We start from the raw sequence: 23,857 nt of genomic DNA on the forward strand, positions 1-23,857 counted from the left end.
TGGTCAGTTATGGATGTCCATTTAAGTAAATAGATAGATTAAATCATGTTCGCTCAGGTAGCTGTCATGCTTCTAATGAGAATCGGACATCTACATTAGAATGTAATGTCAAGGTATTCACAACAAACACTTGATGGAGACAAAGTGCCATTTTCCATCCAATCACGCACGTCCTGATTTTTACATATTTTGTTGATCTTGCAACATTCCTGTCCAAAAATGTAATCCTATAACTATATCCCTACCCACAGGGCCGGATTTATGCATAGACATTCTACGTGCCTATGCTTGCACTTCCAGGGGGGGGGGGTGGGACAAATAGGAGAAATAATTTTGCAAATTTTTAACTAATGAAAAGCTTTAGAAAGAGCTTGTGCTAAACCTTGTAACTCCATTGGCTCTTCAAACTGTCAGTCAAACATCATAACTCCACCCAGCCTTTATCGTCAAAGAAGTACTGCACGCAGTCAAAATTTACTTTTCCTGTCACAATATGAGGTAAATGCGGCCTTGCCTACCCTTAAACCTAACCCTACTCATAAGTTATCCCTAAAATCAGAGGGAAACGATAGGTGAATAACACTGATAACACTGACTAAACTTGACATAAACTGTAAACTTGTCCGTCATATCTGATTAGTTGAATGGAATGTTGATCAACTTGGCGAAAATCACGTTCTGCATCCAGGCACCATTAAGAAGCTGCAAATGTGGAGTATTTAATACATAGCCTCTGTTAGATATTCAGAAATCTTGTTTAGCTACTGGAAAGGTCACTGTATTTAAAAGTCAAATCTCCTGATGTATCTCTTTACAAAATGACAGTGCTTTCCAGCACACAGATGCCTTTGTGAATAATAATAATGCCTTATATTGTCTCCGGGTCAGTGGTTAATCGGCATGCTTTTCTGCTCCTTAGACCTCAGGATCCACAGTTCCTCTGAGGATCTCATTTGCATAATTAAAAGGTAATTGAGTTTCTCAGCGAGCCCCTCATCTGCAAGCTGTTATTAGCAACATGTTTGGCGGGCAGGTAATGTATCATAAATTCATGTCAGACTCGTCCGGTCAAAGAGTCCTTTCCTGCATGTGTTCACACACACACACACACACATGTACATCCAACTCCTCTTGTCGTTCAGTGACGTCCAAAAGTCTGCTTCTATTTAGCTTTTTTCTAATTTAATTTCCTTTAATTGAAAGTTTAATTGAAAATTAACATGAATCAGAACATCTTAGTACTTGGTGTGTTCCTCTTTTCTGCTTTAAAGGTGCTAAAGAGGATCTTTTCGTCGACTGAGAAACCAAAGACTGTTACTGAGTTTTTGAAATGAGCGCATGCGTAGGAACAACCCCCCTCCTTCACAGCTCATTTCAAGGGAACGCCTCCCAAAACTCTTGCATGAGTATTGGAACACGAGTGTTTACCACCGGCATTCACTGTGTCGTGTTCGTGGATTCATTATGTCGGACTCACCGCAGGTAACTCATAATCTGCAGTTGTTACTCCTGTCTCCGGACAAAAACATTGCATGCGGCGCCTGTGGAGTGTGGAAAGTTACTGGAAAGTGTATCCACGCACGTCTCTCACAAGGAACTCACAGCAGTGATTGACAAGCCAGAGGGCCAATCGTTTCTGCGATCATCGCGTAAACGATTGGCTGATGTTTTTAAGGCCCTACCTCGTGCACAGATGATGTATATTAATATTATTCCTTTCAGTGCACCTAATAAATAGTCTTTTATCAATTAGTAAAGACAGTTTCAAGTAATATTGCAAAAATGTATAAAACAAAACATCCTCTTTAGCACCTTTAATGACAGCAGCACTTGAACTGCATGAACTTTTTGAGGTTTCAGTAAAATTTTGAATCCCAATTTTTAATGAGTTCTAAGTCTTTTAGGCCCCACTGTATAAATATTTACTTTGTTGTATGACATATGGATTCAAAAGTTTGAGGTCAGTAATTATTCTTTTTGAAAGAAAATTACAGGGTTTTTTTCTTCATCAAATTGCAATAAATTGATCAAAAGTGACAGTAAAATAGTTTATAATGTTACAAAAGATTTCCATTTAAAATAAATGCTGTTCTTTTAAATGTTTTATACATAATAGTCCTGAAAAAAATGTAATCAATGATAATATGAAATGTTTGTTGAACATCAAATCAGCATATTATAATGTTTTCTGAAGGATCATGTGACACTGAAGACATTGAGTAAAGGTTTGGTATCACAGGAAAACATTACATTTTAAAATATATTAAAATCGAAAACAGTTATTTTAAACTGAAATAATATTTCACAATATTACTGTTTCTATACTGAGCAAATATATGCAGCCTTGGTGAGCATAAGAGACTAAAACATAAAAAAACAAACAAAAACAAATCTCAAACTTTTGAATGTTAGTGTATTAATACTTTGAAATACATTTAGGATATGATGAAATACAATATACCGTGTATACAACATTAAAAAATATTTTAAAAGATGGGATGTGAATCAGCAACTGATACTGTATTCATGTACAGTATATACATAATGGAAAAGTTAAATAATATTGTATGGTATCTTTATCTAATTTTCTTGAGTGCTTTGCAGTGGAACTGCAAAGGAGCATTTGGTTTGTTTTTCTGATGAGACAAAACTGAAGAATAAACTGTGTGATCTACCTCAGACTAAATCTTTCAGACAAGATTTGTGACATCTGCAGGTTTGGAGAAACAATAGATTATATAACAAACAAAATTCAAGTAAGCTGCTTTAGATTGTGGTGCATGCAGCAATAGCATTTATTTAAATGCTCAACACTCCATCATTTATACAGGCTGTATAGAGATTTGCCTTTGGGTTATTCGACTCAATACAACTTGCAAATAGACGCTGTCAAAATAAGATGTGCTAACAGGCTAATATTGTTCAGCTGCCTGTCTGAAAGCATGCTGGCATTAGAGAAACTCTTATTCTGCTCCAATGCCGGTTTCAGAATGGTCCCATGCTGCTCGTAATTACACTGTGGACTGTGAATGTGAGGTTTATGCCCAACCTTATTTGGCAAATTTCTGAATAGCATTTCGAATATCGCTGCTGGCAACTGTCAAACACGAACCGATTCAGTTGGCAGGAGAAAAAGCCAGTCAGACAATGTCCACTCTTAATCAGAAATGGAAACTAATGATTATATCACGACTGCCTCCCACAACAGATTTTTATTTATGCCCAAGAGAAACATTTCTCTCTTTACTGTTATATGACCTCTAGCTAAACTGATTTTCAAAAGTTCAGTTGCATACCATGACACTGCTGAATAGCAGCTGTAAATTAGAGAATCACAGTAACACCAACACCTCTGTGTTGCAGTTTGAAAAATACAATCAGCAGACTAACAGCTTCTACTAATAAGCTCACAATCAGAAAAGAGAGCACACAGTGCTCCGAATAAGTGAAAGAGAGGTTTTTCACAGCTGCATAGTGCCATTGTCAAAACAAGCTGAGCGGACCTCTGCCAGCAATGAATAGCTGTAATTGAGAAAGCATTTAATGAGGCCACGGACTATGATCTCGGCAACACAGAGAGACAGAATTGGCAAATGTTACTTTTTCTATCGTTATTTATTCAAATTAGCTTCTCATCTGCATTTCAATAGTTTTCAATCATGGCTCATTTGGTGGGAGATATCAAATAGAAGACCTAAAGCAAGAATTTCAGCACATGCAATTTAATTGTATTTAAACTAACATTATCAGTTATGATTATGAATTCATTTTTGAAAGGGTTAGTTCACCTAAAGATGAAAATTCCGTCATTAATGACTCAACCTCATGTCGTTCCAAACCCGTAAGACCTTCGATCATCTTCAGAACACAAATATTTTTAATAAAATCCGAGAGGTTTGTGACTCGTCCATAGACAGATATATAATCAACACTTACACTGTTAAAACGGTCGACATGACTACAGTGGTTCAAGCTTAATTTTATGAAGCGACAAGAATACTTTTTGTGTGCAAAAAAAACTAAACAAAAATAACAACTTTATTTAACAAGGAAAGGCATGAAAAAACGTTACTATTTTACGCTTTGGCAAATTGGTGGCAAATCTAAAACTAAGCATGAAGGTCCACCCCTAAACCTAAGCCTTAGTATGAAAAATGAGATTGTATGAGATCATTCGAATTTGCCACCAAAATATAATTATGAATAGTGTTGAAATTACACAAAAACAGACAAGGAAACACATCCATACATTTGTAAGATAGATTTTCTGAGGTACCATTTTTTTTTTAACCAGTATCATGAATAATTCATATATAAATATTATATATTATATTTTTGAGGGGTCACACAACATGAAATTTTATAACCTGTGGCCAGTTGCATAAACTAGTCTTACATGTTAGTCATCTAATTTTTTATGGCTGATCATAACTTTTTTAAAGTCAGTTAAGGTAGATTGGTCTAATTTGAATCCGAAAAGTAAGACTGATTAGCCCTAATTAACTGCTAGTACTTCACTTAGCGGCTGTGTTTATGCTACAGGCCCCTGAACTAATCTTGTCTTGTTATAAAAAGTCAGTTTATCTGAATTCAAGATTATTGTCCTTGACACACAGTCATGATGGTGAGCAGGAGGCCTCTCTATGATATAATTTCCTGTTTTATGCTTTTTTTTCTGTATGGAATAGTCATTGTATGTATGAATTGCATTTTTAATGTATTTTTTAAAGTAAATTAATATAGTATATTGAGACAAAAATGAGTATTATGTCAAAGAAACACACCATGTGGTTTATATGGAGTATTTACATTTATTGTACACCAGATTTGTCAGAAATGTTAGATTAGGACACATACCCATAGAAATTTTACGTACAATTTATCGACCTTGACGACTACATGCGATTCCATACTGTACAAAGGCATGAGTAATGCATTTACACAAGTCCATGTTCCAGGTTAGCTATGGGATTGTCATATTAATGAACATGATTTAAACACTTCAAAGAACAAATAATGCTGCAAACTTTCTGAGCTGGTTTTTCAGTGCCACAAGTCTATTAGGACTAAACAGGAAAGACAAAGGGACATTGTTCCATTATGTCATATATTGAACAAATTCAATTACTTGGCATCTGTGTGATTAAAACATTAGCATGGCTATTTATCAATTAGTCTGGATAATTAGAAAATGGCGTTATAATAAATCTGTTCACACCCATTAAGTGAGTCCCTTGTTTGTTTATGTATGCATGTTTACAATTGAATGCAAATTGTGCATTATTAAGTCATTGGATTGGGGATTTTTGTCCTGCACCAGCAAATTTCATTGGCCACTCTTTAACAGTCCACAGTCAGAGCAGTGCAAATGCAATGAATGTTTACATTGTTCACAGATATATAAAAGAATCTGTTAGTATAGAAGCTTGCTTTCATCACAGAATAAAAACAATTTTAAAAATAATTGCAACATTTTATCTCACAACTTCTCAGAATTGCAAGATTTAAACTCACATTTGCAAGCTATGTTTATATCTTGCAATTCTGAAGTTATAAAGTACAATTCTGAGGAAAAAAGACTGACTTTTTTAAACTTGCAATTCTGACTTTATAACTCACAATTGCAAGTTTATATAACACAATTTTAAGAAAATAAGTTAGAATTGTAAGATGTAAAATCACAATTGCGAGAAAAAAAAAAAGTTTTTAAAATGTTTATTCTGTGGCGGAAACTTCCAAACAATAACGTAAAGGACAGCTACAAAAATGTAGATACAAAGCCTCATTTGATAATGGCAGAAAGGCAGAAATGCTGTTACATACATTTGCAATTTTTGGTTGAGTACAAACATCTAATAGTTCACTTCTTCAACATTGTAACACCAGACCGAGGCCCAGAAGGGAGTCTCTACTCTTGATGTATGTTCGAGCATGACAAATAGTGAGCAAAGTTACAATTCAACAGGTTTACAAGTATTTACAACTCGACAATTGTACAAGTTACTATGACCACTAGAAATTAAACCTACTATAGATTCAGCATCACATTCACTGTACAAACAATATTTATTCTCATGAAATGAGTTAACATTACTGTTACTTTCATCAGAAGCAGAATTTGGGAAACTTATCAAGGTTTCGAGCATATGAATCAGTAACTAGTAGTCCAATAGACAGGAAGCAGAGAAACATGGGAAAAGGCCAGTCAGGCCCTTTTTTCACCCAAAAAGAAATGAAATCACCATCTGCGCCCAATTCATCTTCAGACAATACCTGAATTTATTCTACCAGACTGTGTCTGGTCTCTACGCTCATTCTCATGAACAGAGCTTTTATGATCCACCACCCTAAGATAAATAAATAAATAAATAAAATAAATATATGGCAAAGAGAGAGGGAGTAAGTAATTGATACCACAAGTGATGTGGGAAAATTGGAGGTTCAGGTGGCATTCTCTTCCTCATCATCCAGGTAGTAGTTGAGGGTGATAACAGCGCTGATAAATTCCCCCAGCTCCACAAAATCGGCCGTGATGATGTTTATTCCACTTTCCCCGGGTCGCTGAGAGCGGATCCACTGCATCATGCCAGGAAGAGCCCTGAGAGAACACAAATATACAGCCTGTTTCAATCTAAAGGGATTTGTTCTCAAAATGAACATTGTGAAAAAATAGCTCAGTTTCAAAACATAGTGAACTTCCTTGCTGTCTATGTAGGTAGCATCCTGACTGAAACGTAACATCATAAATGACCGATTTGGAATGTAGTCAGCAACTCTGTATGCTCCTCGTGCAAAGTACGCACGTGATCTGTTGTTCGTCTTGAATCGTGATGCAATAAGTATATATACAGTTTGATAAAGTCTTTAATTAATTTTAAATTGCTAGTTTATAATTAGATATAATTAGTTAAATTACTAATAAATTTATATTTGACATTAATTTAAATTTTTTCCCCCATTATTAAACTATTCTCACTGATACTTTTCAGTACCAAATTAATTTAAGTGTATTTATAATAAAAGTTTCTCTCGCACTGTCCACCATCTCACAGTGCATTCAGGGAACGCATTCTCTCTGGAGGATACATTTTTGTGCATTTTGCTTTCTCTCTGAAGGATAAAATTTGCATTAAAATTTGGTCAAAACAAGGTATTGTATATGAAAGCACATGTCCACCACATAAGGGGGAAAAAAATCATGCTTTGTTAACATTTAAAGTAAAAATTATAAAATTAAGTCTAAATTATGACATTTTATAAATCATGTCATAATTATGACCAAAAAAGTTTAAATTTGTTATAATTATGACTTTTTATACAGTGGCATGAAAAAGTATGTGAACCCCTTGCAGAATGTGTGAAAATGAGAATTATTTTAATAAAATAAGAGGGATAATAAAAAATGCATGTTATTTTTTGTTTAGTACTGTCTTGAGTAAGATATTTTACATAAAAGATGTTTGCATTTAGTTCACAAGACAAAACAATAGCTGAACTTATTAAAATAACCCCATTCATAAGTATTTGAACCATTGATTCTCAATACTGTGTGTGGTTACCTGATGACCCATGACCCATGTTTTTATGTTTTGTGATGGTTGATCATGAGTCTCTTATTTGTCCTGAGCAGTTAAACTGAGCTCTGTTCTTCAGAAAAATCCTCCAGGTCCTGCAGATTCATCAGTTTTCAAGCATTTTTGCATATTTGAATCCTTTCCAGCAGTGGCTGTATGATTTTGAGATTCATCTTTTCACACTGAGGACAACCGAGAGACTCAAACACAACTATTAAAAAAGGTTCAAACATTCACTGGTGCTCCAGAAGGAAACACGATGCATTAAGAGCCGAGGGGTGAAAACTTTTGAATTCAAATATCAAGGTAAATTGTACTTAATTTTTCTGCTGGGAAACATGCAAGTATCTTCTGTTGGTTCCGAAGGGCAGTACTAAATGAAAAACAATGATATTTAAACAAAATTGAAAAAAAAAAAAAAAAAATTGTGACATCTTCATCCTGTTCAAAAGTTTTCACACCCCGACTCTTAATGCATCGTGTTTCCTTCTGGAGCATCAGTGAATGTTTGAACCTTTTTTAATAGTTGTGTTTGAGTCCCTCAATTGTCCTCAGTGTGAAAACACAGATCTCAAAATCTTACAGTCACTGCTGGAAAGGGTTCAAATATGCAAAAATGCTTGAAAACTGATGAATCTGCAGAACCTGGAGGAATTTTCTGAAGAACAGAGCTCAGTTTAACTGCTCAGGACAAACAAGGAACAACCATCACAAAACATAAAAACATGGGTCATGGGTCATCAGGTAACCACACACAGTATTGAGAATCAATGGTTTACATACTTATGAATGGGGTTAATTTAATAAATTCAGCTATTGTTTTGTCTTGTGAACTAAATGCAAACATCTTTTATGTAAAATATCTTACTCAGGACAGTACTAAACAAAAAATAACATGCATTTTTTATTATCCCTCTTATTTTATTAAAATAATTCTAATTTTCACAGATTCTGCAAGGGGTTCACATATTTTTTTCATGCCACTGTATATAATTTTGACTTTTTATCTCATAATTAGGACTCTTTTTTTGTCGTAATTATGTATTTTTTGTCATAATTTCATGTTTTTATGTCATAATTATAATTTACCAAAGCAAGATTTTTGTTTTCTTATGTGACAGAAATGGGCTTCCATAGTAATAAGGAGGAAGCATGTTTAAATCTTAATTTTGGGGCCTAATGATTAGAGAGTCAGACTTGTAACCCGAAGGTTGCAGGTTTGAGTCTCAGTACCGGCAGGAAATGTAGGTGAGGGGAAGTGAATAAACAGTGCTCTCATTACCCACAACTGCCCTTGAGCAAAGCACATAACCCCCAATCACTCCCCGGGCGCCGCAGCAAAAATGTCTGCCACTGCTCCGGTTTATGTGTGTGTGTTCAATACTCACTGTTTTGTGTTTGTGTGCACTTGAATGGGTGAAATTCAGAGCACAGATTTCACTTTAGGATGCTATCTAGAGGGGCAGCTCACTAGGTTTTGTTACAAAACTCATATGTATTGTTAGCTGGGTCTGTCTATAAATGGTGATGCACCTGAAGTGGGGTCACATCAGCAGACACAGACTCATCCCTACGAGCGCTATGACTCAGGAGATATCTCATGCTCTGCTGCTCACTCCGAGGTGATGCAAGGGCTAGAAGGCTTTATCAGCTAATAAGACGCCATTCTTGTCAGATTGCAGTGTGCTTGCAGAGACTGTATCATTTTACTCTCTGTGCCCCACCTCTCACCTCATCTATAATTTATTTGCCATCACCACAGTCGATGCAAAAATAATGACACATTCTACCAAAATATCACATTGGCTTTGGTCATAAAATGAACTTATGACCAATGTGCACATTTTCCATAGAGAATAGAGATTTGATGCTTAACGTGTTACATGCTGAGATGAGACTTCTGAATGACTCTTCCAGTAACCAGGGTGACTAACGCTGGTGTCATCTCTGCCCTTTAGCTAATGTTCCAGTTACACTAAGCAGAAATAATGTGCAGCTCCTCACTAAATACCCAGGGAGGTTCTGCTATGTGTGTAGAGCATGAAGGTGGTATCACAGGTATGATTACGGTTCAGAAATGGTTCTATGCTTTTAAATTCCATAACTGAAAGAAGCTTGGTTCCATTTATGGAATCACACGAATTCTTCTACTGAGAATATAGTGTGAAACATGTAGCATGATAAGTATAGTCTAATTCCTGAATGAACACTTTTAGCTGCTTTTTTTAGTGAATCAAAACTAGGGCTGCATAACTAATCGAATTTGTAATTGTGATTACAATTACGGATGCCACAATTATGTAATCGTTCAACGGCGCAATTACAAAAAAAAAAATCTACTCACATTATTTTGTGCTTAAGATGTTTTTTACTTTCTAAGGTTTTTTTTTCCATTATTTTAATTTTAATTTTAGTATAACATTATAATGCCATGCATATTATTACCTTTTTTATTTAAAGAAGAAACCAAACCAATGTATATTTGACATTTGAGGTTTAATGCTATAGAAAAGCAATAAAAGTTTTTCAGGAAGAGTGTTTTCAGCTGGTTTGATATAACAATATGGCATGCAGTAGCTTCAAACAATGGCATAAAGATATTCAAAACATCATTCAATGTAAATTGTGATAATCATTACTAATGATCACAATTGCAATTTCAAAGGAATAATCGACAATTATGACTTTTGCCATAATCGTGCAGCCCTAATCAAAACCACACACCATAGCCAGTGTAGTTAAAATGATTCCAAAACAAATGAGTCAGTTCTTTTTAGTGAATCAAACACATTCAAGTTGCATATAAACGGGACCTATTATGCCCTTTTTCAAACTCTTGATTTTATTTTTGGGGTCTACTAGAATCAGTTTTCATGCTAGAATGTTTAAAAATCTAATTATTTTTCAGATATTTTACATTTTTGCAGGCAGATTGCAAGGCAGATTGCAGGCTGATTGGTTGGCTGGACCATTATGTTGTGATTGGTCAACCGCTTCGAGCATGTTTCAAAAATGTCCACGAGTTTCAACTTAATAAAGTTTGCTTTTCTTTTTTTTTTTTGTGTATGCCTTGGGTGGAAATTATTATAATTAGGAATATTGTGACGTGTATATTTTTTCTTTGTTCAGTATTGTTATATGGTATATTTTGGATTGCATCTCTAAATCTAAAGACTATGAAAAGTCACATAAAGCTCTGGGTAAAAACACCTTTTGCAAAAATTGTTTTAAACATATTATCTAAATTATTTCTTTTTATACTCTTTTCTTTTATACTTTTTTTTTTTTTTTTTTTTAAGAAACTAGAATCATTGAGAGGAATCCAGTTATTAAATTCCTTTATGATTCCAACACCTAGATATTATGGTTGTGTTACAGTAGCTGCATGCCCAATGGCACACTATATGTCATGCCTGCTGACAGGCGAAAAGGAATAACAGAAGATGACAGACACAGATGCCAATGTATTCCATGCGGGAAGCGGAATGGCCCCCTCTCAGTCATTTGAATGAGCAGAATATTGGTTCACTCTTGAATTAATGCACTGAATATGTCATTCTGTCGTCCAGAGCCATTTCGAATTCTGCTTTCTGCCAAGAGTTTCATGTTTCTAACCAAGCCTGACAAATCCTGATCAGCAAAACCCAAGAGACTCTGAGCAACGGCTAATAACTGTAATGAGGTTAAATTGGAACTTTAAAAAAATCTGCCTGGTGCTGATTTGAAGATAACAGAGAGCGAGATCTAATGAGTCAACACAATCTTTGATGCCACACATTTCACAGAAAGGATTTTGTAATTGTATATAGTATCCTACCTCTCTGTGATGGTCTCCCTCAGACCGCTGGTGACACCCTTCATGACGGTGCTTGCTTTGGGAGTGAGAACCACCTGGGACACAAAAAAGGTGCCCTTACGTCTCCGATCCTTTACTGAGGCTTGAAGGAATTGAATGAGCTTCTCAGGATCTGTGGTATTGGCCCAAGGAGAGGGCATCATCTGACCCGGCCACAGGAAAGGAACCTCCAGAGCCATGGGATTGTGATAGAAGACCAGCACCTGAAACTCTTTCTCCCAGAGGTACTTCAGGCTTACCTCTTGAGCAAACACTACTGGACAGAGTCGGTCTCCAAAGACGGTGCGCAACATCTGGACCAGTTTCTCGTGATGGAGGTTCTGTACGCCGTAGAAGTGGTTGAAGTCCAGGAACACGACCTCGCGAGCATGGGAAGCCAGGAAGGCGCTGATCTGCTCCAGGCCTTCGCGTACAGTGGCGCTGAACAGGCCGTGTGCAAAGTAGAGCTCGTTGTCGGGGTCTCTGGGTTTGGTGGATATGCGGAGGTCAAAGAAGCGGATGCCTGCCTCCAGCTGGGTGGTGAAGTTCATGGTTTGTGTCGCCAACCACTTCCTCATCAGCTTCTTGGCCACAGTGCCAAACACAGAGACAAAGTTCTGCACTGTTTCAGGCTGCTCCGGCCCAACTGGTGAGGCTTCGTCGATGTAAAAACTAAAAGAGTCATGGGAACCTGAACAGAAAATTTCTGAGTCAGTGATATTCATTATATCAATATGATAATGACAACTGAGTGATACAATTTTCTGGCTCATATAAAATATTCCAAAGGGAACTGATTGGGTATTATCTCATGTATAATAGCAAAAGTCCCTGTGAAATGATAAAGACAACATTCACTTTGCAATACAGGAATATAATATAATATAATATAATATAATATAATATAATATAATATAATATAATATAATATAATATAATATAATATAATATAATATAATATAATATAATATAATACCATTAGAAGAACCACAAGATTCTTTTATTCAGCAAAGATGCATTAAATTGATCAAAAGTGACTGTAAAGACATTTAATGTTTCAAAAGTAGATGTTTCAAATAGACGCTGTTCTTTTGCATCAGCTTTGCCAATCTTATGAGTGCCAAATAAGCATATTCAAATGATTTCTGAAGAATCATGTGACACTGAAGACTGGAGTAATGACTGCTAAAAATTCAGCTTTGCCATCACAGAAATAAATTAGGTTTTTAAATATTTTAAAATAGATGAACTTATTTTTTATTTATATTATGAAATATAAAAATATTTCATAATATCAATGTTTGTACTGTATTTTTGATCGATGAGGCAAAGATGTTAAAAAAGACAAAAACAAAAAAATTTGTTGAACCAAAACTTTTGATGTTTTGATATTCTGTTAATTAGGTTAGTTAGTTTAATGAGATTAATACTTAACACTATAAACACTGGTGCATAATTTATTTAGTTAAAAAAAAAATCATATACAGTAGCATACAACCAACCCACCACCACCACCACCAAAAAATGTTCATATAGAATAACCCTCTTCTATGGTCTGGTGGACTTCACAGACATGCACAAGCCTATGAACATACACGAAGTGTGCCATTTGGGACAGGGCCATCTGCTCTAAAAATGATCAGAACAATGATTTTAAGGTGACTTGCTGTGAAAAAGACTCAAATCTAATACTGCCTTACAATCTGTGGTACTTTTGTACAGCAGGAACCTAAGAATACATATAATGGCTGCTGTAATGGTTAAATGAAATAATGGAATAATGCAATAGCCAACACTTGCATCCTGACTGCAGCAGGAGGAAAAGCGTTGCCAGGGCCTACAGGATAATAACATGGAGTTCACAAGCACGCTTTCAATGTAAAAACAGAGCAAAGCCAGGTGCTATGTTTGATCTCAAAAATCAAAACAACTATTAAAATAGATGCATTGCTAATGTAATTAAATGAAAGCATTTAGCAGTCTATAACCGGTGCATGTGAGAGAGACTCTCCGAATATTATTTTTGATGAATAAACAATGCGTCTCTGCATCTGAAGACAGCAATGTAGCCATCAACATTCACCATGGAGAAGGACCATTAGGCAAACAGCTGTCTGCTCGGCAAAGACATCTCAGCAATCACTACAACAAAACCAGTGGAAATGATGGAGGCATTAGATGCTGCTTTAACTAGCAAAGGAGAAAGAAAGAAAGAAAGAAAGAAAGAAAGAAAGAAAGAAAGAAAGAAAGAAAGAAAGAAAGAAAGAAAGAAAGAAAGAAAGAAAGAAAGAAAGAAAGAAAGAAAGAAAGAAAGAATTACAACCCTCAGAGATTTGCTAACATTTCAGTTCAATGACAATCTGTCTCTATTATGACAATAAAGTGTGTCATTTATCTAATGAATGTTCATTAAAAAGATCGGCCTGAAATATACAGACTTTGTTTCTGTGTCAAATTCAGATTAATGAGTAACAGTGTATGTCTCATTTCCCTCCTTGACAGAGGTAATGCCTTCTGGTTCATGGAAATGGGGGGGAAGTCTCCACTAACACAATTTCCAAGTATGTCTCATTGGATCAGAGACTGTGAATGAAGCACAACACATTACTATTTTAACATGGTTTTCATTCATTCTCTCCAAACACAACACCTATAATGTATGCCATAAAACGTCCTCTTTTATTACAATTTTGAAATCAAATTAATAGCAACTTGTCTTTTCTCCTATAACTTGTGCAAACCTTAAAAACAAAGGAAATTAGATTATTAAAGCTACACTGAAGCTGTATTTTTATGACTTACATCCCAAGAAAACCACAAGGTGAATTTCAATAGGCCTGAACAAATTCAGCTCCATAAGGACCCAGTGCATTTATTTAGCTTTCTCTTCAGCTAAATGCAAAGGAGCGTCTTCTTGTTATGAGATCCCTGCTTTGAGATACACTGAGCTGATATTAGGAAGGTTTGAGGAAAATAATTTCTGGGAAAATGGACCATTTAACAAAATGAAAGTGGCTGATTGGTCTCATGTTTCACCTCTGAACCTCAGAGAGGAGGCACATTAGAGCAGATTAAAGACTCATTTCTGTTTTTGAAACATGCAATCCAGAGATGATTATTGAAACAATAAATTTTGTTGTGAGGACACAAACCTGTCTATAGTTGTTATAGTTTGAATATAATACATATTAAATAATAAAAAGAAAATAATATGTATAATATAGAATTATATTATATAAAAATAAATACAAAATTAATATAAAAAACAAATTAAAGCTGCAAGCAGCAATGAAAGGGCCCTCGCACCCGGGGCCACCACCACTCGGAGGCTTTAGGAAAACAGTGAACAGTGGGCGACATGCATTTAAGCATGTAAATATAGGAAAAATATGGCAAAGTCATTTTGACGTACCACACTTCCTGCTGCTAGCAGGTGGCGCTTTTACTATAACTGAATATTGCCATGTAGATGACTTCAGGTCTATCAAACGTGAATTTTAGGGCAGATCAGACATTGTATGCCTGAATTACAACAACTTCCTGTTTTGCATATTACTTGCATATTTTAGCACTTAGCTAAGTGTTGAATGATTTAACATGTTTCTAGCATGTTTGGTACTTCATGGCATATATAAATGTGTTCCTGGGACTGAATTACAGTGTAAAGCATGCCATTTCCTGTTGCCAGCAGGTGGCGCCATGACTAACTGAATATTTGCATGTTGATGTCATCAAACATGTGAAGTTTGGGTCAGGTTGGACATTGTGTTACAACAGCTTGCTCTTTCATGGCGAAAGTCTGCCAAGGACACACTGTTCAATGAAAACTCAAGATTTTCACAATGTAACGTCACAAAGTCCTTTAGATTAGGCTGACCAAATATGATGTTTATCGGAGTTTGTTGAAGTACAACATCTGGATACAGCAAAAACTGCACAAATTTTGCAGAGAAAATTCAAAATATCTGACTTCCTGTTGGGTTTTCAGATTTTTTCTCCTAGGGACTTTTTTGTTGGTATTGGGCTGTTTCATGTGTCTACCGAATTTCATACTTGTACGTGAAATGTAGCACAAAGGACACTTAATTGAAATTTTGCAGGTGGCGCCAAGCCATTTTGCCACACCTAATTCTAAAACCCATATCAGATGTAAATGTTCACCATGCATGTGCAACATTTCATGAGTTTTCAAGCATGTTTAGGCCCTCAAAAATGCAATTCATTTCGGAGAAGAATAATTGACTCAGCAATTCGAATAGGGTCCTCACACCATTGGTGCTCGGGCCCTAATAATTTCATTTCTGGATAATGATTGCTTTGTACAAGACACCTGTTCATAATACCACTGAACGGCACCCAGATGTATTCACCTCATTATATTTTGATTTAATGTTTTTATTCATATGGATATGGTGAATGAAGACATTATTTTTCAATATGATCTTTCAAAACCTCCCTGGGTTGACTGTCCAACATCACATACTGCAGCGCAGTGAAATGCTATCATTCTAAAACCAAACCAGCAGCAGCAACACTTATGGCAGATTCCTTTCAAGGGTTTACTGTGAACCCTTAGGCTGATGTAACTGCTTATCTCAAAAGATTGACATGTCAATGTCAACCACAGGGGACCGCCTCACAGTTCAGCAGGAAAAGTCATCATTACAGGAAAAATGACTTTTTTTCCCATGGTGAATGTGCTTTCATGTCTGGTCACTTAATCTTTTCCATTTATCTTGTGTGAGACATGACAGGCTCTCTTTTGGGTCTAAAGTGCAGGATTAATGGATGAACAATTGGATGGATAGACAGTTTTAAAGATGAATCAGACACAAGCAAACGGAGCCTTCGAGGTTTAAAGCCATTACAATTTTTCATGCCACTATTGCAACTTTAAGTAATTGAAATCGTTTTGTATGTACGTGCGATCTGTCAGAAAATAAATAAATATTCCTTAAACCTCATCACAGGAAACATTTTGGGTAGGCATTTTGACATTTGGCAAGCAAAGCAATGCTCTACTATGAAGAAAAATGAGCGATAGGACAAAAGAAAAATGTAATTTTCAGAGAACAATTATTTGCAACAAAGATGTGCCTTGAGTTTGATCATTTTTTTTGGTCTTCAACTGAGCATGTAGTCAAAGTGAATATACTTAAAATGTTTAGCCAATAACTGCCTATGGATGCTGTTCATGGACAGGAAAATAGCTTGGCATAGCAGAGGAGTTTCTAATCACACACTCCTGCTGCCTCAAGGTCAAATGTCTAGACCTGTCAAGAGCACTTCTAACATACGACTGCAGTTAGATTACGAAGCCTCGGTGAAGCTCATCAACAAAAAGCTGTGGTTAGTGATGTAATCCCTTCTTCCATTCTTCATTAGTGAATAGGTGGGATTACACACGCTACCATGTACGAAATATAGGGCAAGATAACTAACAGGGCTCCAGTGCCCCTCAAACATATTTACTGTTCATGGGTCAATGACATGACATGCATATTTAGTTTGAATTCATTTTAGTACATTCAAATAATACATATTATTTTATGTTTTGTTATCTTATACCCCCAAAATGTCAGGTGGTGCAACTGTCCGAACAAATAAACAGACTAAGAAAACTATTTAAAGGTACAATATGTAAAATTTTTGCAGTAAAATATCCAAAAACCACTAGGCTAGTGTTATATATTTTGTCCAGCTGATTATTAACAATATCTCTAATGTTTTCAACTACTTGTAAATCATGAGAAAATTCCCATTCTAAACAGTGACACGGGGCAGTGCAGTCGCCTGTCAAGGACGTCAGTTACCTTTGTTACCGCCTTTACTGACGTAGAAACCACATGACAACAGTGCCGTGGACAAAAGCGGAAGTAGAGTTAACGTCCAGCAAACCACTAGCTTGCTTCAAGCAGTTCCTTATTTACTTCTTGCACGTTTTATGGTGGATTGTGTTACTTATTTATGGAACATAACTACTTTTTACCATCTGCCGCTGGTTCTGTCGACAAGAACAGCTCCCGTAAACTCATGACCGGAAAAGCGGAAGCGGCGCCGGCGGCTGTGTCATAATAAAAGTCCCGCTGCTCGTGAGGCGTGTGTTGATCAATCGCTTCAGCTCCCGCAACACTCGGTCCTGCTCTGCTTCATACTACAGTAACGTTAATAATCGCATCCACAAACATGAGTTCTTCCAGACTCCAATACCTATTCTTTTGCACCGTCCATTGAGATGGAGACCACATTTCCCAAGTTTCCGCTCTAAAACTTGGCGTCATCAAACTACGCCTTTGTTTTGAATAGGCTTCTAGCGACCTCTAGCGGAAAAAAATATCACAAATTGTACCTTTAAAATGGTGTCTTAATAATAAAAAAATAATAAGTAACTATATATTACGTTTGAAACCTTTCATGTAAACAAATTTTATAAATATCAATAGTTTCAAAGCTGTTGATTTTAATTTTCTCAAATGTCAGGGTGGCACAACTGCAAATATGGTTCTTTTATTATGAATTCACACAGTAATAACAGTAAACGTGATCATGCATCATCCAGAGGACCCCAACTGATCCTTGTAGCAGAGTGAAATGGTTTAGATCTCTCTCAAATACTGGTAAAAATTTCAAGTTTCCATGTCAGGTGGTACAACAATTTGGTTGTACGGCCTGACATAAAAACAGTCAAAAAGAAATTTATTTAAACACTTTGAAATGTTATCTAACAATTGAAACTTGTTTAAAAAGAATTGTTCATGACTCAAAAATAGGTATTACGTCAGGTTTGAAAAGATAAAAAAAAAAAAAAAGTTTTAAGCTTTATTTGTAAATGACTCTCATACAACATTATGTATGTGTGTGTGTGTGTGTGTGTATATTATATATATATATATATATATATATATATATATATATATATATATATATATATATATATATATATTAATACATATATTAATACATATATTAATACATATATTAATACATATATTAATACATCGCAGAAAACCAAATGTTTATATTTGTGTGGCATAGAAATACATGTTGAACTTGAGGATCAACAATGCAAATGCAGATTTTTCTCACAACACACAGATTGTTCTATTTCTACATTGTCTGCCATTGGCTGTCCAAAAGCTGATTACAATGCTATGAAAATAGTTATGAAAATATGAGAGCCATAGCATTAATATCAATTATGGCTCTCCATAACACCTAATAAGACTAGGTGCCATGCCTTTCTCTGAATTGCAACACCCTGCGTACTTTTCAAGCATACAGGTGGCCGATAAAGCAGCTGTGTCCTGCTTATTCTGTGTGCTTGTCACTTTAGCCCAGCCGCTCTCAGCACTGACACAATTTCTCTGCCCCGGTCCTGCCGCCAGTGCAGGTGACAATGGCAACTGTAACAGGGTGATGACCTCATCAAGCCAGCCATCCAGCAGAGCACAGTATTAAAAAAAAAAACAAAAAAAAACATTTTTCTAACAGGCACGCAGGTTCATTTTGTACATAAACACTGTTCAATGTCCACAACAAAGGGATAAATGGCTCTCTTGGTGACAAATATCCCCACTGGCATGTGTGCGGGGAGAACATAGAATATCTATTCCGTTTAGTAATGGTACGCCAATGATATGTGGTTGCCAACAGGAGAATGATTCATGTTTTTGCAAGTGTGTATGTGAAGGATGACTATCTGACCTCCAAAATACTGCCAAAACTGATGCTACAAGTAAACAATGTTTACTTGCAACAGGAGGATCAGTCAAATCTTTAATCTGAGGAGAGATTTGAGAGACTACAATGATTTCTTGAGCCTCTTAATTTGGAATGACTATAAAAAGAGCTCCGATAGAGGAAATAAAAGACACACTATTCTCTTATAGTGCAAGCACTGACCTTCACACCGCAGGAGGTGGCAGTTTTTGAGTGGCAGTGCTTAAAAATATCAGGCTCATGGATGTCCCTATAATATGTCCACAGGCTGACTTTGATGACGTTTGAAGCAGAATCTTTCAAAAAACAATTGCATGGGAACAAATTGATATTAGAAATACATTTTGGCTGACAGTTCAAGATTTACTCATTAAGATTCAAAATAAAAGTCAATGTGAATGGCTATTTGTAATCCATCAATCCAATCATCTACTTCGTTAAATTAATGTGATGCATTTCTGAAGAAATGTAGAGCAAGATCTGATTGGATTGTGAAAAGTGGTAGTTACCAAAATGGAGCCAGACCAAAGATGAGTTTGGTAGATGGATCGCTATAGAGTGCAACAGTCGGGTTCTGGAAGTAAAAATCCCATTCATTTTCTCTAGGGAACATAGGTGTAGCACCAAATCTCTGGCCCTATGCAAAGACAGTGTGTTGGGGCCCCTTTTGCTAGCATTCCATGATCCATGCTATTTATCACACTTTTTTTAAATAATAGTGTACAACTATACACATAGCTCTCACTGATAAAAAAACATACATAATTTACATAACATAAGCCTCGCTCAAACAATATAGGTTCTTACTTGGTCCCTTTGGAAAGAAATTTGTGAGAAATTGTTTTCCCTTAATATGTTTACTCATCTCCCCTCCAATTTTTACCTGACCTTCGTTTGAACATTGTTCGCGGCGAATTTCAGGATCTTCAAGGGCCCCTCACAAGCCAGGGCCCTATGCATTCTGTCACCCTTTCCCCCCACTTACAATGCCCCTGATAGGGAAACTGATTTTAATGATAACTTACAACTGTTAAAAACATGCATTAAGAAAGTAAATGGTTGATTTTAGCATTATATAAGTTTAAAAATAAAAACAAAACAAAACAAAAAATACTTTCTTTTTTTCATGCAAACCTCCAGCAGCCTGAAAATATGACAGCATGAAAGCAAATGTGCCTCAGGCTGAAATAAAACACTACTGAAATATGCATGAGACAAAGGCGAAGGATCAATGGTTGTGTTTTATCAATTGATTCTGAGGAGCTAAAATGACCATTGCTTCCTCTGATTATATTTGTGCACAGCTAAACTGAGAAAAATACTCTATTGCCAGAGTGTTAACCCTTAAATGCACACCTCGGGTCTTTTGTGACTCATTCACTACCCTCCTCCTCTTTCATTTTTTTAAAGTTAGACATCAACCTTCTTAGTATTCCTTAATCAATTCATTATAAACAATATAACAAGAAAAAAAAAAGTAAAATTATAAAAGAATGCCTGCCCATTCATTTTTTGTAAAAATTTTATAGGGTCGCTAACGACCCAAGGTGTGTAACAGTGTAAGTATATATTATCTGCGCAACAATAACTGAATCATTGATGACTGAATAAGTGCAATTCAACTTTATTCCACAAGGTGGCAATGTCTAACACAATGATGAAGTGACGTTTCACTCATAGTTACTGCAGGCAGAAAACAAAAGAATAGGAAATATCATCAGCAAAACTTGAAATGGCTCAGCGATTTACTGCAGAGCAAGTACTGAACGCATGTCACTGTCAAATATGTTGGATCTGGTGAAGAAGCTGTCAGCAGTCAAAATATTGTTTAGATATTGAAAATGACAGTTTTGAGAATATGTTTGAGACCGCAAATGAGCCAGATGCTGAATATACTAGGAAAATGAGCTCTGATGAGGACAGTGATGATGGTATAAAACATCTGCTCGAACTGAACCCTTCCAAGCTCCCCCCCCAAAAAAAGGTAACAAAACATGTTTATTGTATATTCTTTTCTAATTGCTACTGTAATATCATGAGACATTTATATTATCAAAACAGGTAGAGATCCATCTATTTTATATATAGATCTGGGTCGCTAAAGACCCGAATATGTAATAATGATTGGTGAAACATTCGTGCATTTAAAGGGTTAAGCAAAATCAAGTTTGACTAAGATTGGATCAGAGCACAATAGATGAATGAATGTACGGACAAAAACTTTTATTGTGATAGATAGATAGATAGATAGATAGATAGATAGATAGATAGATAGATAGATAGATAGATAGATAGATAGATAGATAGATAGATAGATAGATAGATAGATAGATAGATAGATAGATAGATAGATAGATAGATTTTATACAAGCTTACATTCTAATAAATCTCTTTTTCATGTTTTCACGAGTAAATCTTAACTGTGCATTGTGAGACCAACTCAAAAGCTCACAGATTTGCAAGATATCTGTGTGGGAGTGGTACGTGTCCAGAATTTTTACTCAAGACATAATTCATTTAGAGCCTTTTGATAAACAGCTGCTACACTAACTTTCCATCATCCACCCACAGCCTTGCCGACAACACAGTTTTACAAAAGTTTTACAAAAGATTGATGATGGCACTGGGTCAAGTTGTCCTCAAGTAGGAAATGTTGCTACAGTGCTACTGCTTGAATGATGCATCCAGTACGATGAAGTCAGAGCACTTACTGTACAGTATGATCAAGAAAGCCTGTGGCACATGGTTGAAATCAGTGACATAAGTGTTAATCAGGGTTTTAATCAGTGGTGTCCGGGCTGATTGCTCCAGCCTTTGGTGCTGTTCAACAACACATATACCACTATATTGTCCGTAACACCCGTCCCTTACAACAGCAAAAGATGAGAACTGCAAGTTTTGAGAGTTTAATCATGATTACACTTGTCTCAACAGAAAATATTGACATACACTCAACAAGTGATGATTCATTATTGGTTGTACACCATGAACATGCAGGGCAACGCCTGTATGAAAATACATCTTGAATCCTCTGATTCCAACATGCCTTCCACCGTGTTTTTTTTTTTTTTCTCTTCAGGACAGTGTCAACAATCACAGTTCCTATAGTGATTACTATCTAGGCAAGTTACTCACAACTGCAAGTTACGCACAATTGGAGTGCATTACGGAGAGTGCACCCTGTGAGAAAGGCAACATGGGGTATGATGGAGAGTATGCTGGCAATGAACAAGTGGTTTTACATCCTTAAAAATAAAAGTGGGGGTTTTCGCAGCGAAGCCTTCGAAGAACCATTTTAGTTCCCCAAAGAACCTTTCAGTGAAGTTCTTAAAAATATATATATATCATTATTTTATAGTGTGAGGAATATTTTCCAATGGAAAGGTTCCAAGGTCCTTTATGGAACCACAAATGGCAATAAAGCAGCTTTTTTTAAAGAGTGTATGGAAATTAACGATTATAAATGAGGTTTAGGTTTTTTTAGAGTAGGTTATTGGCTGTCATTAAGATGATGAGTAACCTAATGACAAAAAAAAAAAAAAAAAAAAAAAAAAAGTGACGAAGCAATTCTTTACTTCGCCGTTTTTATTTTGATTTATTTATTTATTTTTTCTGATCATCTAACTACAGTATTGGTCTATATATAATCTCTGTGAGGTTTCGTAATATTGTATAGGTCAAAGAAAGCTGTGGCACATGTGTAGCCTTATATGTGTCTCTTAATCCATCACAGAGACGGATTTCGAGCCCCAAGCAACAAGTGTCCTATTTAATTTATGCCACACGTCATAACATTATTATAAACTCGCTGCGTTGGAGCAATATTAATGCAGACAACCTATTAGTCACACAACAGCATATGTCATAAGCAGAACCCCATTTTATCTACGTTTGGGTGACCTCTCACTGCGATGTACGTTTTGAGCAAGAGTTGACTAAAATAATAGGCTACTAAAAACTTTTTTGAAAGGGTCAGTTAAGTCATTCCAGAAGCTGTACCCAAGCATAATTTTTCATTTATATATATATTACGCAGCAATTTCTCACTGTTCATAGGTTACTATTCATCTTATGCGCGCATTAAAAGGCATAACAAGACTTACCCGGTATGGCGAGGTTGGTAAGAGGAATACTGTGCAAGGTTTCAGGTAAACTTGACATCCAGTCCGCATAACGGAGTTCGCTCTTCCCCTGAGACGAAGCCATGCCGTCGGTTCTCCGGTGCGCAGTGTCCGTGCGTCGCTCTGAGTGCTCTAGTATTCAGCGCCCGCGCTCGCGTGAGTTCACAGCACGAGCATCACCACACCCCCGAGACGGCGCGCGCCGCACATACATCACAATTTCCCCAGCCTTCTGAATTTAAAGAGCATCTTAACAAACATATATAAGCTCGTTGCATATAACAGGTCTAAATTATTCCCTCCCATGTGTCTGCTGGGTGTGGGCGCAATTAGATATCCTATAGCCTTTGGCGCGCGCAAGGCTCGTGCGGATTTAATTAATTCATTTGATGATGTTGTTGAACAATTAGCCTACTGTGCCGAGGAACAGGGTGGACGAATCCTCAATCCGTACATCACACACATTTACTCTTTCACCTTGAATATTAACACAGTGGCTGTGCAAGTCTGACTTATTAAGAAGCAGTTCAATTCGCGTTGGAAACAAACGCTTGGGCAACAAGTGTAAACAGAAGAATCATACAAACAATAAAACAGCAGGCTTAAAT

At 36.2% G+C, this 23,857-nt stretch overlaps 1 protein-coding gene across 1 annotated transcript; it reads right to left on the reverse strand.

The window, feature by feature from the left end:
- Positions 1-5,612: 5,612 nt before the first annotated feature.
- On the reverse strand, positions 5,613-23,364 carry plcxd3 (phosphatidylinositol-specific phospholipase C, X domain containing 3). The gene is made up of 3 exons (XM_067393719.1): positions 23,232-23,364; positions 11,392-12,100; positions 5,613-6,598 (listed from the first exon to the last, which is right to left on the reverse strand). The coding sequence occupies exons 1-3, from the start codon at positions 23,332-23,334 to the stop codon at positions 6,442-6,444; spliced, it is 969 nt and encodes a 322-aa protein (XP_067249820.1). The 5' UTR covers positions 23,335-23,364; the 3' UTR covers positions 5,613-6,441.
- Positions 23,365-23,857: the final 493 nt, after the last annotated feature.

This window comes from Chanodichthys erythropterus, chromosome 9 (assembly GCF_024489055.1).
Source record: "Chanodichthys erythropterus isolate Z2021 chromosome 9, ASM2448905v1, whole genome shotgun sequence".
Classification (NCBI taxonomy): Eukaryota; Metazoa; Chordata; class Actinopteri; order Cypriniformes; family Xenocyprididae; genus Chanodichthys; species Chanodichthys erythropterus.

Coding starts and splice junctions, on each gene's coding strand:
- plcxd3 (XM_067393719.1), bottom strand. CDS start 23,334: ATGGCTTCGTCTCAGGGGAAGAGCGAACTCCGTTATGCGGACTGGATG. Junction 12,101..23,231: donor TACCAACCTCGCCATACCGG/GTAAGTCTTGTT, acceptor TTTTCTGTTCAG/GTTCCCATGACTCTTTTAGT. Junction 6,599..11,391: donor AGGGAGACCATCACAGAGAG/GTAGGATACTAT, acceptor GTGTTCTCTCAG/GGCTCTTCCTGGCATGATGC.